Source organism: Phodopus roborovskii, unplaced genomic scaffold (genome assembly GCF_943737965.1).
Source record: "Phodopus roborovskii unplaced genomic scaffold, PHOROB, whole genome shotgun sequence".
Classification (NCBI taxonomy): domain Eukaryota; kingdom Metazoa; phylum Chordata; class Mammalia; order Rodentia; family Cricetidae; genus Phodopus; species Phodopus roborovskii.
In genome coordinates this window covers 545,176-563,974 of record NW_026125052.1, presented here as the reverse complement: position 1 = coordinate 563,974, position 18,799 = coordinate 545,176, and the positions used below count along the sequence as shown (strand labels likewise).

Here is an 18,799-nt window from a genome sequence, read left to right as displayed (position 1 = left end):
CTGCTTCTGACTCCTGAGTGCTGGAATTAAAGATGTGCGCTACTACTGCCTGGCTGCTATTTGTACTTTAAAAAAAAAAAAAAAAAAAAAAAAAAAAAGTTTGCTAAATGGTTAAAAAGAAAAAGAAAAAAGCAGAGTAAAAAATCTTAAATAATAAGACTATGTACAAATTATATCCTTTCCTATACCGAGGTTGCCTAAATTTTAAAATACATTAGTATAGAGCATGTTAGAGTCTGGGAGAGTATTTGTAAAATAAAAAGCAGCCCATAAGTGTCAACTATAATTAAGCATGTTATTCTTTCTCTGGTGGATGCCAGTGATTCCTTTTCAGTGAATTGTTTTAATGTATTCAAAGTATATTTAGTCCAATTTTGGGTACTTAGTGGTGAAGGGTGATGGTAAATGCAGGTCTTGGGGCTAGAGAGATGGCTTAGTGGTTAAGAGCAATTGTTGCTCTTACAGAGGACCCAGGTTTAGTTCCCAGCCCCCATAAGGCAGCTCACACCTCTTGTAATTTTGGTTGGGGGAATCTGTTGCCCTCTTCTGTTTACTGCAGGCACTGCAATTCTGTACACAGGCTTATTGTAAGCAGGCATAACACCCACATATATACAAAACAAAATGGGGGGGGGAGATCTAGTTTGGGTGGCTGGGGAGATGGCTCAGTGAATGAGAACACTTGCTATGTAAGCTTGAGGATCTCGGTTCAGATCCCAAGCACCCAAGATCAAGTGCATGTAACCCCAGTGCAGTAAGGGGTGGAAACTGGAGGAAGGTGGATCTCTGGGGGCTTGCTGGCTGCCAGCCTAGCTCAGTTCAGCAAGAGACTCAAAGGAGTAATGCAGAGGGTGAGGGGAGAACACCAGATGTCTTTCAGTGAGCAGCGTCTATAGTAACCCTCCAGCTGCCACACACATACACAATCAGCACACAGAGACACACTTACAACACACACGCACACCTACCGCATACACACAACCTACCACACACACACACAACCTACCACACACACACCTACCACACACACAACCTACCACACACACAACCTATCTCATACTTTTACAACCACCACACACACAGACACACATCTATCACAAACAAACTTATCACACACACACCACACATACACAACTATCACACACAAACACATACCATACTACACACACACCGACCACATACAGACACCCACAAACAGACCTACCACACACACACAGACACACATAGACATAACCACCACACACATAGACACACCCACCACAAACACATACTTACCACACATATATACAATCCACTACACATACCACTATCACACACAGACACACAGCACAAACATATGCACACACAAAATCTAATTTTGATCCTGATAAAAATATAAATTTATAGATTTTTTTTATACTATTGAGCTCTTCAGCCTGGGAACATGAAGTATTTTTCTGTTTTTTTTTTTAATGACCAGTAACATTTTTTATTTCTATCATAAAAATATGTGCAGGGTCTCTCACTATATTTACTCCTGGGTATTTTATTATTCACGTTGCCACTGTGAATATTAACATAAAAATAAAATTGATTATTGCTGATAATATAGAAAGGCTACAGAACATTTACTTTTTAGCCAGCTGCCTTATGAGCCCTTATACAGTCTATTATTTTTCTGCGTTCATTTTCTTGGCTTTCTGCATATGTCTTCTCTCAGACTGGCTTTATAAAGAAATGGTCATTTAGAATCTTTTATAAAAATTTTTAATGTTATTTTGTTAATCACATTGGCCATTAGTTTTTGTACAATGTCAGCTGACAGTGTTAAGTCAGGCTTGCTTAGGAAACATTTTATTATGTTAATGGCAACCTTTTATTTTGTTTTGTTTTTGGAGATACAGTCTCACAATGTAGCTCTGGCTGTCCTGGAACTCAACTCTCTGTAGACCAGGCTGGCTTCAAACTTACAGAGCTCTGCCCACCTCTGCCTCCCAAGTGCTATGGTTAAAAGCATGCACTACTATACCCAGCTAATGGACTACTTTTTAATTCTTCCTATTTTTACATATATTAAATATAGATTCCAACAAAAAATTTTTAAATTACATGTATATGTGTGTGTCCAAGTGTGAGTTTGTGTGCAAGAGTGAGTACTCATAGAGCCAGAAGAGAGTATTGGCTTCATCGCCTAGAGCTGGGGTTGCAGGAGGTGAACTATCAGTTGTGGGTGCTGGGAACCAAACTCATGCTGTCTGCAAGAACACACAGTAGCATTCCACCGCTAAGCCATCTCCCCCACCCCTCCTCTCTATTTGAAGAAGAAGTTTGGGTGGAAAAGGACACTGATTTTACTGTTTTATTATCCACAAAGACGAGCATCTGGTTTCTCCTACTTGACACGATAATGATAATATTAACTGCATTCCCACAGTAACACCTCATTGCCATGGCTTAGACATGAATCTGCCCCAGAGATGTGTCACACCACTGCCCTCCTCCTTACCCCTCCTGGAGTGAGATAGCCACCCCTCCCGAACTTTTTGCATTGACCATGCCCATCGGGGCGTAAGGACAGGTGATAGGTGGGGACTAGGTCTGGGGTCCCGGACCCCAAGTCGCTCTCTTACTTCCTGTTCAGAGACAGAGAGCATGGGGGGGCATCCTTGGAACTGGAACCTGCGGTGCTCATCTGTTTCTGGTGTAAGTGATTTCTCCCTGAATAAACATCCCATCAGCCTATATTGTGTCCCAGAATCTTATTTCCCACGCATTACCCCTCCTATGGGCCATTGTCACTGATAGCCATGCTGTGGTTCTCGCCTGTGTGAACAGAGATGGCAAACGCATGAGCATTTGTTATGGGAGACTGAGCCCCGACTAACCCTAGTGTCACGCCTTGTCTACTGGAGCTGAAGTTCCCTTTAGCGAGGCTGGGTGACTGGGAGGAGTGGAGGGCGGAATGGGAGGACCAGGAGGGTTAGAGGACTAGAGGACTGGAAGACTGGTGGCAGACACTTTCTTCCCCAGGATAATCAGGTGCAAGGAGGAAGTCGAAGGAAATGAGCTGAGTGTCTGCTCTCTGTTAGGCCTATGTCACATGACCTGCTCCCAACACCTCCTCAGAGTTTCCCCGAATGTCCCAACTCTATATATAAAAGGATAAGTAATTTTCCCGAGGACACAGGAATTTCGTAGAGGAGCTGTCCCTCAAAGGCCCGGTGACTTCTGGATTTACAGCTGAGCTGTGGTTTCTGAGGACTGGCAGGTAGGATGGGTCCAGAACTTGGGTGGGAAAGGACTCCCACCCCTGGCTAGTGTGCCTGGCCTGCTGACCGTGTTCCTGTCCAGTGCGGGGACGTAGGTATCTGTTCTGAAGGCTTGCCTGGCATTGGCTAATCGCCATGGCAGCATCCGTATGAGGTCAGGGCTGTCCCTGTCTTACAGATGGAGGAGTGACAGTGGAGAGACTAAACACCTGGCAGATAGAGCTCAGGGAGCCACGATTTCCGCTCACTGCACTGTATGGAATCTGGGTTACTTACTGAGCTCTTTCTCTGGGGACATGGGGAGGCAGGGTTGGCCAAACTATCAAAAATCCATAACTCTTTCCTCAGTATGCCACAGATTTCCATCCACTCCATCCCATAGGACACCCGTCTTCCCATTCACTAACACTGCTCAGGTTCCACGTGGGTGCCTTTGGGGTTCTACAAGTGGGCAGAGTTAGCATATCTCCTGGATGAAGGAGAGGCTGAGAAGCAATGTCACACCATTGGTCTAGGGAATGGAAGCTACTGTGCCTCTTTTACTTTCTTTCTTTCTTTCTTTCTTTCTTTCTTTCTTTCTTTTTTTTTTTTTTTTTTTTTTAAGATTTATTTATTTTTATTTTCCAAAGCTTTGGGTCCCTTGGGGCCAGAGTTACAAATGGTTGTAAGTTGCTATATGGGGACTGGGACTCAAACCGGGTTCTCAGACAGCAACAAACACCCTAACTGTTGAGTCATCTCTGTAGCCCCAGCCTCTAATTATTAAATACTAAGAGTCTAGAGGCTGGTGGTCCCCCCCTTTGTTGTATTAGGCAGAGTTCTCTAGAGTCAAAGAATTTATATGTCATAAAAATATACTAGAAGGGCATATACAGAAGGGACTAGGTGGTCAGGGGCCACCTTCACAGCAGACAGGCTGAGAACCGGGAAGCTACTCCATGAAGCTGAAGACCACAGCAGTCTCAAATCTGGTGCTGAAGGCCTGGAAAATTCCTGGAAAGCTGTGATCTGCAGTCCTTGTTGGGAGGCTGGAGAAACTAAAGTCTGACACCAGCAAGGAGTGGCAGGAGCCAGGAGTGGGCTGGGAAAGAACAAGGCGGGGAGGGGATGGGAGGGACTGGGAGAGGGAAGAGGAGACAGACTCACTAAGCCGCTAAGCTAAGCGGGCAGGCAGGGGAGCAGCACCAATTTCTCCTCAGCTCTGGGTACCTGGGTTCTCCTGGGAGGTGCTGCCCTCTCCTGCTCCAAGCGGCAAGGTGACTGGATTACCCATGCCATCTGTGGTACTGGGGATCAATCCCAGGGCCTCACATAGGGTAGGTAAGCACTGAGCTACAAAGGAGTCTACAGTTTAGTGTCACCCTGAATCCACCACCGTTCTGCTGTTTCTGTATCACAAGTTCTACTGATACAGTCTGTGTGGCCGCCTGCTGTAACCACCGCGGCCTGTACCCATTCCATGCTGTACCCACTGCTCCTGTACCAGGTGACCTGGGAAAAGCACTTCTTTGTGCCACAGGCCCAGGATGCCTACGTGAGAATCTGTTCCCGGAAGACAGAAGTGGGGGCACAAGCACCTGAAATACTTAGGGATGCTTCTACATTTCCCCTTTTAGGTGAACCCTGACATCCATTCCAACCCCAGGATCCAAAGGGTTTACAAAGAAATGTGAAACTTTATTCAAGATAAGCCGAGGATAGGAGCGTATCATCAAACAAACCGATTAGATCCTGTTTCACAAATATTTTTGCCAGCAACATAGTGGTGAAATCTGTAATGCTTTCATTTTTTATGAAAATGTGTTAAAGAAGCCAATGCCGAGAATGCCCAGAGGAGAAGTCCCAAGGATGGGAGGAGTCATGCAGGGTCAGGGCAGGTCCAGGTGGACCACTCTGCGGCAATCCATTTCAGAATCACCTCTGCAGGAATGCAAGGTCACAGGATGCCCTATGTGGGCACCTCCCACAATGGTGGCCCCTTTAGAGAGGCTAGCCCTTTACCAACAGACCATGAAGACAGTGTGAGTGCTTTGTTCCCCACGCACTGTCTACACAGCAATTTCTGAACCACCATGATAGGGGGGGAAGGAGAGAGAGAGAGAGAGAGAGAGAGAGAGAGAGAGAGGGAGAGAGAGAGAGAGCACAGAGAGAAGCAATTTAGGGGCAGAGGGAGAAAAAAGATGTGTGCATGCCCTTAATTATGTATTTTAACCTAAGTAACAATTTTGGTTTCTGACGTATTTCTCTCTCTCTGTGTGTGTGTGTGTGTGTGTGTGTGTGTGAGTGTGTGCGCATTCTTCCTCGATTGGCTTCCACCATATTCACTAAGAGCTTGCAATGGGGACCCTGTCTCTGCTAATATCGGACCCACCTGGCTTTTTGATGGTCTCTGGGGATTCAAACTTCAGTTGCAAAGCACTTTTATCAGTGAGCCTCTATCTCCCTAGGCTCTGTTGGGTATTTTTGTTTGTTGAGACAGTCTCACATTAGACTTAAACTCCTGGCCCTCCTGCCTTAGCCTCCTCAGTGCAGGGATTTAAGGTGTGGACCACATCTAGCATTACTCTACTTTTCTGAGACAGGGTCTTGCTATATGTCTATATAGACTGAGCTAGCCTTGAGCTCACCGTTCTTCTGCCTCAGCCTCCAGAGTGCTGGGATTACAGAAATGTGCAACTATGCCTAGCTTAAATCTCAATAATCTAACAAATATCACCAGAACCAAATCGCTGCATCTTTTATTTCACATCAAATATAAGTGCAAAGTGGTTTTTGTTTTTATATAACCCTACATTTTTGATGGAAATAATTTCACTAGATAAATGCAAGAGATAAATGCAAAAATAACCCTAAATATAAACATTAATTTAGCAAGAAATTAACAAATGTTTGATATTAATAAATACAATTTTTAAAAATCGTTGAAACCATCGAAACTACACAAATGACCTTCCTTGAGGATACAAATTAAAGTGTCTGGTCAAACAGTCATATTTAGTGTACAGGAGCACATTATTCCACAGGTCATTTGTTAATTTAGACAAAAGTTGGTGCTGTGGCTCAGGCTGCCAGACCGCGGGGGAGGCGGGAGGAGTCTCGGGGTGCATGTAGACACTGGCTGAGCAGCTGCACACTCAAGGGACACTCTTGCAGGGGTTCTGCAGCTGTTGCAGCTGTCCCAGCAGACACTGCACGGGCGCCTGCTCCGATTACTGCTACATTTTTGTTGTTGTTGGTTTGGATCCCTGTATTATTAAAACAAGTCTTAAAAAAAATACAATCCTAATAGGTTCTAGTTTCTAAATCTATCTTCTTTCATTCTGAGACTAAATATTTCAAGACCTCCAGTTGTCTGGGCCCATGCTGCATGCACCCTGACTCCTCATATCCTGGTAGTTGGGGCTAGAATGGCCAGGAATGGAACCACTTTCCAAAGTGGCTGAGCTCTTTGAGAAAGAGTTAAACAGTCAGCAATCCATTCTAAGTAAATGCTGACAGGATGCACCTGCACTAGAATTATACCCCATGGACAAATGCACAAGCTTGACCTCCGTGAAGGGAGGGTGGGAAAGTCACTGGTCTGATGAGCCAAGGAGTACCACTTGTCCCGAGGAGTCACAATGAACAGCCAGGGTGTCTTCTAAGAAGCCTACGATGACTCTTTTGGCTGTGACTCCCAGAAGTGCCTGCACACTGTGTATGTGCTTCAGGGCCATTCTGACCATCTGGTCCCTTTCCTGTGGGGTGTGGACTGCTCCAGGATCATCTCCCTCTACTCCCGATTTTAAGAACTGTAGGAAGTAGAACTGGATCATATCCCCATTCCGCTCAAGAGAGTCTTGTATGCAGGGGAGGTCGGAGGCACTGGCGAGGCTCAAGAGGTGGACCAGCGCCTGGCAGATGTGGGTCCTTAGGCTGGCACAGTACTTGAATTCCAGGAAGTCTGTGGTGTCCTCACTCTTCTGCAAGGCAGTGACCAATGCATTCCAGATCTGAGAGAACTGTTCTAGAGACCCGTACTGTGCTCTCTTGCCTGGGATGGAAAGGGCTGCGGCCGATCTGATGCGCACTTTGAAGTTCTTGCATGACATCACAACCGATGTCAGGGCCTTGTAGGCTTGGGAGGTCCACGGGGCTGACCCTAGGAAGAATTCAGAGTCACTGAAACCAGTGAAGGCTTGCAGATAGACAGGGTGAGCAGGAGAGAGGCGAAGGAAGCATGCATTTTGTGTTTTACTCCACTCTCTTCATAACCCCATGAGGTGCTTTGAGTAAGAATGGTCCCATTGACTCATATATTTCAATGCTTAGTTATCAGGGAGCAACACTGTTTGAGAAGGACTAGGAGGTGTGGCCTTGCTGAACAAAGTGTCACTCGGGATAGGCTTTCAACATGCCAGGCTCAGCCTCTCTCTCTGTGGATCAGGGTGTAGCTCTCTAATGCTCCAGCTCCATGAGTGCCAGCATGATGATAATGGACTAAACTTCTGAAACCCCTAATTAAGTGCTTGTCTTTAGAAAAGTCTTTTTGTGTCTCTTCACAGTGACAGACAGACTAGAGACCAAGACTCATCATAAGAGCAGGGCAGCACAAGCCAAGCTGTGGGATCCCAGGGAAGGGGCTAAGCAGTGATTTCTGGCTTCCCTCTTTCCCTAGACAAGCCTGCAGTATGATCAAGCCTCTGCTACCAAAATAGGATTTTATCTGTCCAAAGGGACAAACCTTGGTGGGGGACACACAGATGGAACTGTACCCAACCTGCTCCTGGCAGTGCATGGCTGTGCACGGCATACAACAGCCCCATTTCTGCTAGCAAAAATACTTCCTTCTCAGACTTGCCACAGCACATTGCACATTTCATTGTTAAAGAAATAAGAACACTTCTAATGTCAAGAACAAGATGCCTGTGTGGTCGTTTCCCCATTTCTGTGCCCCGCCCCTAGCATGTTCTCCACCCCTTCAGAGGGGCTGCCAGCCACTCTGGCTTGAGCGGATGGATGGCAGTTCTCAGCCTGTCCCCTTCTTTACTGCCCCCAGAAAAACACTCTTTCCAGTCTGTGAATGCCAGCGCCACTTACAAGGGCCTCAGCTCTCACTGTCCAGTCTGTTCCTGCTCTGTTCTTCCACATTTCTCAGAGCTCTGCAGCCCCTAGGCAACATCTCCACTGTCTCCCGGGCTCTGCTCTGCCTGGACATCCTGAGAGGTAAGGACACTGGGCCAGCCTCCCCTCCCAGGGACACACCCTTTGCTCTCCAATCCTGTCACAAGCAGAGATGTAGGGCCACTGCTGCCATTTCCAGTGGCTGGGGTCTGTACGCAGGAGAAACTACTAGCCCGAGATGCCATGTCAAGCAAGGCTCATGGTATTCAGGACAGTATGATGGGGACAGAAGTCCTGAGCATCTATTTCTGAACCCAGAACTTGTGAGAGTTGAACCTGTGCTCTCTGTGCCAGAGGTGACACTGTGGATTTGGCCGATTTCCTTCCAGTTTTTTCCCCTAAGTGTTTAATAAAATGACATTACAGAAACGAGTTAATACCCTGTCTTAGTTTGCTTAGCATATAAAGTATTTTCTCAGATTATAAAAAAAAGATCTTTGTAAATATGCTTTTAAAATGGCAATAAAACACCCCATCAAACGCACACATACAATGACTTATTTCATCGTTCCACTAAACTTGATTCCTGTTGTCTTCTAGTCCTGTGACAAAAACCTTTGTCACAAATGTTTTTAACAACAGCACAGACTGGCATGTGCCTTCCTAAGAGGCTCTTGACAGGCAAAGCGAGGGAAAGCATCTTACCAAGTGGAAGAGCAGGGTTTTTAAAAACATTTCCCATGGCATAGCAAGCATTCCATCGGACTTTCATGGCAGCCTCATTTACAACGGTAGAAATCAGAGCCTGGATGGACTCCTCGATGATTTCAGCAAACCTGGGTCTTTCTATGTGAGTGGGTTGGAGAAAATGAAGCAAATTCCCAAGGGCCCGGACTGCGTTGCTTTTGACCTAGAATAAAACATAAAAGTCCTCAGAGTTATTTTGCCAGAGATGTTTCAGGAGGTAGAAATCCCACTTTAAAAAAGACCCTCTATGTCTTAAAGCAAGAGAATAAATGAGACATGAACCCCATGAGGGTGTGAATCCTAGGAACTATGCCTGCTCAGCTGACCCAATGCCCGAGCCCAAGCTTTTTAAATGCACCATGGAAGAGGCACATGCAAGCTCTTTATCTTTCATACTTTTTAATTCCATTGAAGGGTTTATTTCTCTTTCTGTTTAAATACCAGATAAGCATGAATATATCATGCAGGATGACAATGAGGGAACGCGGAGCTCTCTATGGGACCTGAGGCAGCAGCATAAACTGTATGAGTATGGAGTGGGCAGCGCTCCTCTCTGAGTGCCTGACAGCACGCGATGGTTCATGGCTGTCAGGTCACCCTGCTGGAGCAGCGTTGCTGCAAGTGTGCCCCCTCACCATCTTGTGTACCTTGTCTTTGTCCGTGGAGGCTTGTATCGCAGACTGCAACATTTTCAAGAGCAGGAGCCCAGAGAACTCATCCTGAAAACTTGGGTCTGGTGTGTTCCTGTCCCACCCGAGGCACACGGCAGGGTAAAAGAAAAGAACACTTCTTAAATGTGTGCACACAAAGATCAGTCACCAAGTATACGACTGCAAAAACATCAGGAAACAGTTTGACAGATCTTTTCAGATTATACCAAGAACTTACACATCTTTGCTAGTTTGCTTTTGAGAATAGGACCTTTTTATAGAGCTTAGGCTGGTCTGGAACTTGATATGAGACTTAGGTCGACTTCAAATTTGTGATTCTCCTGCTTCAGCCTCCTGAGTGCTGAGATTACAGGCATGTGCTACCACACCTAGGTTTAAACCTGGCAGTTCTTCATTTATGAATGTGACCACAGGGGCTATCTCAAGATTTCATGCCTGGAAGTATTCACTGCATATAAACACCGTTCAGGAAGAGGATGGATAAGAATGCAACCTGTGTGGGCTCTTTGTAACATGTGTTTATTAAACAGACAGTCAGCCAGGTGGTGGTGGCACACACCTTTAATCTCAGCACTTGGGAGGAAGAGACAGGCAGAACTCTGTGTGTTCAAGGCCAGTCTGGTCTACAGAGCAAGTTCCAGGACAGCCTCCAAAGCTATAGAGAAACCCTGTCTCGAAGGAAAAAACCAAACCAAACCAAACAAACACACAGAACAAAATACCATCCTGTTATGGGAAGGAGGCAGGTTTTTATACTACATACCCATTTGTACTGTTCCAATTCTTTTGATCTGTGAATATATTCCTTAAAAAAATATAAACTGTTTTCTCCAATGGAATGCCACTGGGTATCCATTACCCTCCAGGGCAGCTCCATGCTCAGGAGTAAATGGTAACACAAAACAAACTCCATGGGGGTTTTTGTGGGTAATTTTTGTCTTATTGGTTTCTTGGTTTTTGTTTGTTTGTTTTTGAGAGAGAAAGAGAGTGAGCAAACATGAAGTTGGGTGGATACAGATGCAGGGAGATCTGGGAGGAATTAAGTTAGGGGAAAATATGGTTAAAACATATTGTATATAAAAATGTTTAATAGACAAACAAACAAAAACCCCTCTGTACCCTAAGAGCAGGGCAGCTATTACTAAGGTTTCGGATTTCTACTAAGATATTTTCACAATGTGGGTGTATGTTAAATCAGCACATGATAGTTGAATAAATATACTGTTATAGAATAATACGTATTTGAACACTTAGTAAGAACCTACCTGGTTTATTGCTTAAAGAAATATTAAAATAAAGTAGTGAAGCTGTCTGTATAATATGAGGAATTCTTGCTAATTCCATCATAATAAGCAGGAAAGACAACTTTTAGGAATTCTAGAACAGGGAAAGCAAGCTGAATCACTTACATGTTGACAATTAAAGTGTCTGTTAGGTTGCCCAGGGACCAGGCTGCTTTGGCACGCACGTTTAGTGACTTATCTTGAAGTGACATCAATATGGCATTTGCTGTGTCTGCAACAAATATGACGTCCTGTACAACAAACCAGGCTGTATTACTAAGGGAGCTCACACAGCTACTTCTGAACTTCACAGTTCACTGTCACAGAAAGCTATAAGCCTTGACGGTAATTTTGATTTAGAAATCAAAATTCATCTATGGAATGGACATCGCCTGTGACAGTTACCTATGTGTTCTGTGCTTAGGTTGATTTCTACCTCCAAGCACACTCTTTGCACCACACATCCTTCTTAGAGATGCACATCACACATAAGAATATAGGAAAACTTCACCGCCTTCTTAGAAAAATGGGCATTAGCTTTCTCAATCATTACTTCCATGAGGTAATGTCCTCTTTTTTAATCTTTAGCTAATAATTCACTAATTAAACACTGGCTGTACACTACAGTCCCAGGCAGTGGGCAGTGTGTCAAATAATTAACAAATAAAGCATGGGTACTGCACACTGTAACAGCAATTATGGAAATCTGATTACACAGCAGGTTGATTTCCTTCACCGTCAATGCAGAAGCTATATGCGCACAAATCCACTAGTGGCAAAGGCTCCCAGGAAACAGAGGAGCGCAAGCCAGGCTTACTCTCACCTGTCTGAGACAGGGGAAAAGCACATAGACGCCGAGGGCCCTGGAGGTCGCAGCTTTTACTAAATGGTTCTTGTTGTCGTTCAGGCCGAGCAACATTGTGATGCACAAAATCTGCTTGTCATTCTGCAGCGAGAAGGTCCACAAGAGAAGTGAGATGGGATCACTGTATGCCAAAGTCTCCCACAAGTAACTGACCGCTGTGACCAGGGCAAGCGCCTGGACACCAGGGCAGGAGCTGAGGCATAATTTTGGGCAAGGCACACACAGCATCTCATCACATTGCAACTTTATAAAAGTTAATTTACATAGCTAAGGACAGCTCAGAAGCCATTGAGCGATAAAGAACAGGAGCAGAATGAACATGCTCGTGTACCCCAAATCAGACACGAAATCCTCACCCAAAGCAATGGGCTTAGGAGGCGGCATGCTAAGCGAATACGCAGTGTGAAGGCTGTATACCAAGTGTCTTCATACACTGTAGTTTCTCATGTGACTCCTCTGTTAAGTGGATAATACACAGCTTTAAAGAAATCCAAGGAGTCAACAAGCTGGCTGGAGCAGAATGGCTAGGATGTAGACCCAAGACTTTCAACTCAGGACACGTAGTGTTTCTGAGGTCTGTCTTCAGAGCTGTGCCACTCACTCCCACACCTGCCTTCTAAGGCCCAGGAAGCAAGGCTTTCCTGGGGAAGCAGGTGTCACTGCCCTCACTGCAAACTCAACAAAACAGTTCCTTTTTTCTAGAGACGAGGCTGAAAGATTTCAAAACAATGAGCCACACTGGAGCCCTGCTGCCCAGGACATGGTCCGAGAGTTGGCACATGTGGCTAGGTTACCGGCAGACTGCTGAAGGCCTCTGGCAAGATGGAGGACAGGGCATCACAGGCGCTCGCCTGGAGAGTTGGGTGCTCTGAACTCTGCAGGGCTCGGGGCAAAGGACCATTCAACATCGCAGTCCAGAACATCACCACCTAGAACGGAGGCACAGTTAGAATCTCAGCACGATCCCCACAGTGGAACCCATTGAGGTCATGCCCATCAGATGCAGCCTTGGAGATGAGATGTTTTGCAGCTTTTTGTGTTTTCATTGGTTATCTTCCACAGTGATGGAAAAACTTCCGAAGTAACTAGCCAGACCCAGTGAGGACATATACAGTGACAATGATGATCATATGATGGTGGTGATGATGATGGTGGCAACAAGGGCAGAAGCAGCTGTTTTCTGAAGGCTTTATCATAGGCTGGGCATTATTCTAAGTGACTGCCATACATCAAACCATTTTAATCCTCAGCACGACTAAACCAAGTCTGCCCCACCACCACAATTTCTACCAAGAAAACAGAGGCACAAAATGCATTGTAACATGCTAGTCAGCAGCAGGGGTCACTGAGAATGCGGATGCTCTGCCATCCTGCTGGGCTCTTTCAATGTGACCCTATTTGGGCACAGGTGGCTATGCACACCAGTCAACAGGATCAGAGGGAGAGCTGAAGCGATTTGTCTCTTCCTGTCTGTAGCATTGCTTGGTGACTTAATCTGTGTAAGCTTAGGTTCCAACATTTAAGTCTATAATAAGATGTGACAGTGCGTGCTGAGTGCTAGCTCTTAACTTGAGAAGCAGGCTCTGCTGTAGGCACTTTGAAGACTCAGCTTATCATAAACCCCTCAGGCATGTGTCTGACGTGTCCTCCTCATCTTTTATAAAATCCCTGGGATTTTCGATTCATTTCAGAATTTGTTTGCTTTTTGGTTTTTCTAGTTTTTGTCCATCAGACTTGGTCCTGGGCTTTGCTGTGTGTTGTCTTTGTCCACATCCTACCTCAGCTCCTGGAAACCCAGTCTGGACTCTTCTCACCTCAGAATGTGTGAATAAGATGGCTACACCCTCCTGGGAGGACCAGTTACTCTCGCCTCCAAATATTTACACATGTTGGGCCCGCCCACTCTGAGTGGGGCTGATCTGTATAACCAACAGGGTACCGTGAAAGTGACAGCATGAAACTCTGGAAGCCAAGCCACAAAACATCTATCTCCCAGCTTCTCTTTTTCTCAGATCTTGATGTGGGGAAGATGGATGCCATGTTAACAGGACACCAAAGGCCCCGATGAGATGTTCCCCAGGGAGAAAATGAGTGAACCTTTTGTCAACAACCAGGTGTAAATGCAGACACAACACTCACACATAAAATAAATCTAGAAGAAATTATGGAAAAAAAAAAAAAAAAAAAAAAAAAAGGCTTGCCCACAGCCACTTGTCTAGCAAGAGAAATATGGATTTCCACCCAAGTTCTATCTGATATGCAAACTCAGTCCATCTCCTTGCAAGTGGTCCCATGAAAGCTTGCAGTCTTGGAAAAGAGTCTGGCTATTTAAACTGCAAAGATGATGGACATCTTTGTAAATGGTAGAGAAGAGGCAGGGTGAAGGGTCAGAAGGAAAAAGCTTCACCAATGCTGAGTCCATTTGGCTTTTGGCACCAAGTAGGGGCTATTTTGGTGGGGTTACATGTCTCATCCAGAGAAGTGGCACAGTGTTGGGGTGACAGAAACAGTCCAATCATAGTTTTTGTTTTGTTCCCTTCTCTTTTTTCTTTCTTTTTTGTCTTTTTTTTTTCCCCTCCTTTCTGGTTTTTTGAGACAGGGTTTCCTCTGTGTAGCTTTGGAGCCTGTCCTGGAACTCACTCTATAGACCAGGCTGGCCTCGAACTCACAGAGATCTGCCTGCCTCTGTCTGCTGAGTGCTGGGATTAAAGGCGTGTGCCACCAATGCCTGGCAAGCTCTCTCTCTTGATCAGAAGGTATCATAGGAACCACACAGGTTACTTGTTGATTAGATATAAAGAATAAGAAGCCTTGGGGCTGCTAAGATTCTCAGCAGGTAAAGGTACTTTGCTGTGCAACTATGGTGTCCTGAGTTCAATCTCTGGAAGCCACATAAATATGGAAATAGAGAGCTAACTCCACAAACTATCTTCTAACCTCAACATGTGGGTGCTGGCACACATACCATAGCCAGTAATAATAAACAAACAATTTAATGAAAACATTAAAAATTAAGAAGTTCTGTTGTCCTATTCCACATCAGGAACACCATGGATTTGTTCCGAATTTTATTTACTATTATTATTAGTGTGCACATGAATGTCATATGTGGACACACCTGTCACAGTGCACATGGGGATGCAGAGCAGAACTTGTGGAGTTGGTTCTTTACGTGGGTTCCAGCGGTCACACTAGGGCTGTCAGTCTTGTATCCCTGGGCAGCAAACACCTCTACCCACAGCACCATTTTGTTGCTACATTATGGTTTTCGACACTGGAAGAAATGATATTATCTGCTCCACTTTATTACTGAGCCTCAAATAAAAAGCACACTAGAGCATTTCAGAGAGAACACTGGGAACGGAGCCATGCTTACCATGTAAATGGGTACTCTCTGCTCAGGAGCCATGTTGGAATCTGGCTTATACTGCTGTATCAAGCCTGTACCCAGTTCTTCCAGAAGCTGCCAAGATACAAGAAAGGAGCTGTCAGAGCAGAGCATAAGCACTATGGCAGCCACAAATAACAGACCTTCAGTTTGGAGATACCTCAAGTCAATAGGAAAAGCTGTCTTTTGTTTTGTTTTGTTTTGAAACAGGGTCTCATTATGTATCCCTGGCTGGCCTCAAATTTAGATATCCACCTGCCTCTGCCTCCCTCACACTGGGGCTAAAGGTATGCACACAATGTAAGAAAAGTAATTTCAAACTGATTTTTCTCTTCTCAGCAACTATGACAGAGGTAATCTTTGAAGGAGTAAAACCAACGCCTACGGTGTTAGCCAACCCTGTACATAAGAACCAGGAAAGGAACACATCCCCTCCTTGCCTGAAATCTGAGAAAGCACAGAAGAAAACATGTCACTTAGAATGTAATTACCTTCACGCTGTGGAGCTGAATGGACGGGTTTGCTTCACCCATGCACTTACAGATCACCTCACCAAGCTCCATCAAGTACAGCTGAGCCATTGAAAAATAGCCCCTGGCCAGGTGAGCCAAAACCTACATAGAGAATGGGCAATTAGCTCATCTGAAAGCAGGCAAGGCTGCACAAACCACAAGCGATATTTCCGCAGCCGTTCACACCTAACCCAGACCTTAATCTAGTGTTGGAGAAGTGAGAAGCAGCCGTAATCTAGCTACTACTGGCGTTAGCTCCATGATGCTTTCCTGCATCTCACTCAAGCCTCAGGGTAATCCTTTGATGCACATTTTTATGGAATTTATAGCCGAGAGGATCAAGGCTGAAGGGTAAAGGGTGTACTCAGTGTCCTCAGATGACCAGCAGAACTAAGCTGTGATTGCCGTCACCTTAACACATCTGGAGTTAACTAAAACCCAAGTGGCTGGGCATGCCTGTGAGGGATTCTTTTCTTAATGAAATCATTTGAAGTGGGGAGACCCACTTTTAATCCAGGTCTTTTGAGGTGGGAAGATCCACCTTTAATATGGGCCATTCCTGCTGGCAGCCTGTATAAAGGACATGGAAGAAGGGAACTTTTGCTTTTTGCTGGCTTGTTCTCACTTTCATTCCTTCACTGGCATTAGAGCCCACTTCTTTGGGATTCTGGCATATGCTGAAGACCAGCTGAGACATCCAGCCTCATGTACTGAACAACTGCTAAATTCTTGGACCTCCTGTTGGTAAACAGTCATTATTGGGCTAGCTGGACTACAGCTTGTAAGCATTCTAATAAATCCCACATATATGTATGTATGTATGTATGTATGAAATGGGTATATATACTCATTCTATCAGTTCTGTTCCTCTCAAGCAGTGGTTCTCAACCTTCCTAATGCTGTGACCCTTTATAATTCTCATGTTGTGGTGACCTCCAACCATAAAATTATTTCTTTTTTCTTTTCTTTTTTTTTTTTTTTTTTTTTTTTCGAGACAGGATTTTTCTGTGTAGCTTTGGAGCCTGTCCTGGCACTTGCTCTATAGACCAGGTTGGGCTCGAACTCATGGAGATCCACTTGCCTCTGCCTCCTGAATGCTGAGATTAAAGGCAAGTGACACCACTGCCCAGCCCATAAGATTATTTCATTGCTACCATAACTGTAATTTTGCTACTGTTAAGAATTGTAATGTAAATAACTGATATGCAAGATATCTGATGTGTGACTTCCCTAAAAGGGTCATGACTCACAGGTTGAGAAACTGTTCTAGAGAACCCTGACTATACTCAAGCGCCTTAGACTACATCTGAGTACAGGGGTATTTTCTTTCCTTTTCAAAATGTTTATTTGTTTATTTATTTACTTTGTGATGAGTTCTTATCTTACTATGTAAACTTGTGTGGTCTGGTACTTGCTATGAAAACCAGACTGGCCTTGAACTCACAGAGACCTGCTTGCCTTTGTTCCCAAGTGTTGGAATTAAATATCTAGGCCAACATGCTCTGAAAGGGATATTTTCTTCCTTCCAAAGAGCAATCATTTTGTTTCAATAAATAAATAAAGATGACAACAAAGAATTTATAGAAAATTAACTTTAAGTTGTAGAAGTCAAACTTAATCATTATATCCACCTGTCATACAATATTTGAAGTGACTACAACAGTCTATAAAAAAAAAAAAAGAACAGAAAGGAATATACTTAACAATTTACAAGGACCGCCCTAAACAAAACAACAAAGCAAAGGCCACACCTAAAAGGGAGGCCACTTGATACACTTGCCCCTTAGTCACCCTCCTGAGAAGGAATGGGCCCTTCCTTGCAGACAAGAGGGCATGACGATTCCTACCTGCAGAGCCTCCAGTCGCATGGGGCACGGTTCATAGGCGCTTCCCTGGGCAGAGCCAGCATCGCCACCTGAGCAGGAATCCTCCTTGGGCAGCACCACAGTGGAGATGCAGAGTCGGATGAGCCAGCAGGGCTCTGCAGATGCCTTTGGCGAGCTGACCGATGCTTCCTCCAGAGAGGGTCCCACAGGGACTTTGTTCCAGTAGTCGGGAGTGCTGAGGTGAGGAGTTGCTGGATTGCTGCTGCTGAGCCCAGAGGAACAGGGCTGCTGCAGGAGCAGCTGGACTTCTGGCAAAGGCGCATGAGTGGACACAATAGCTCCTAAGAGTGTGAGACTTGACACTCGAACGTTAACATCTGTCCAAAGAAAATCAGAGCACATCACAAAACCACTGTCATAAGTGCTACAGTTATCTCCGCTGGCAATTAAGGGCTGCAAGACTTTTCTTTCATTAGGCATAATTAAACTCCTAATTCCAATTCACAGAAAATATGGGACAATACCATGATGGAGCAACATGAGAAATCAAGAACACTATTCTACAAGACAGCTGACTAGGAGTATCCAAATGAGAATACTAGAAAAATCAAAATCAAAATATGGGGTGATGTTTCTTGATGTAAAAAGGCCATAGAACCCAGGTATGGAGCTGTATACCTGAAATCCTCACACTTGGGGACGAGAGTTGGTAAGAGCACTTGCTGCTCTTACAGAAGACTAAGAGGTTGACTTGTAGCACCCACACCATGTAGCTCACAACTGCCTGTAATTCCAGTTCTTGGGGATTCTGTACCCTCTTCTGGCCTCCTAGGTACCCACATACACATGTACATACTCAGCCACAGTCACAAAAATAAAAACAATGTATCTTTACAATCCTAGCACTCTGGAAGTGGGGGGGACAATTGAGGCCAGCCTGGGCTCTATAGGAAGATACCATTTCAAAAACAAGCAGAAACACTACAGTGATACACATAGTAACAACATGTTATTAATCCTCGAACTTGAATGATCCAAGGATTTAAAAGAAAAAAGCTATTAAAAACAAAAACAAACAAAACAAACAAACAAAAAAAAAAAACAAAAAAAAAAAAAAAAAAACAGGGTTGGGGGAGTTATCTCAGTGATTGAAGCA

General features: G+C 44.7%; 1 protein-coding gene across 1 annotated transcript in view; it reads right to left on the bottom strand.

Annotated features, from left to right (window-relative positions):
- Window positions 1–5,964: 5,964 nt before the first annotated feature.
- Heatr6 (HEAT repeat containing 6) overlaps window positions 5,965–18,799 on the bottom strand; it is a 29,367-nt gene continuing 16,532 nt past the window's right edge. Inside the window, 9 exon segments of the mRNA XM_051181414.1 lie at window positions 5,965–7,389; window positions 9,057–9,261; window positions 9,746–9,842; window positions 11,179–11,303; window positions 11,876–11,998; window positions 12,712–12,846; window positions 15,294–15,380; window positions 15,797–15,919; window positions 17,665–18,020. Of these exon segments, the coding sequence (XP_051037371.1) occupies window positions 6,821–7,389; window positions 9,057–9,261; window positions 9,746–9,842; window positions 11,179–11,303; window positions 11,876–11,998; window positions 12,712–12,846; window positions 15,294–15,380; window positions 15,797–15,919; window positions 17,665–18,020 (1,820 nt within the window). The 3' untranslated portion in view covers window positions 5,965–6,820.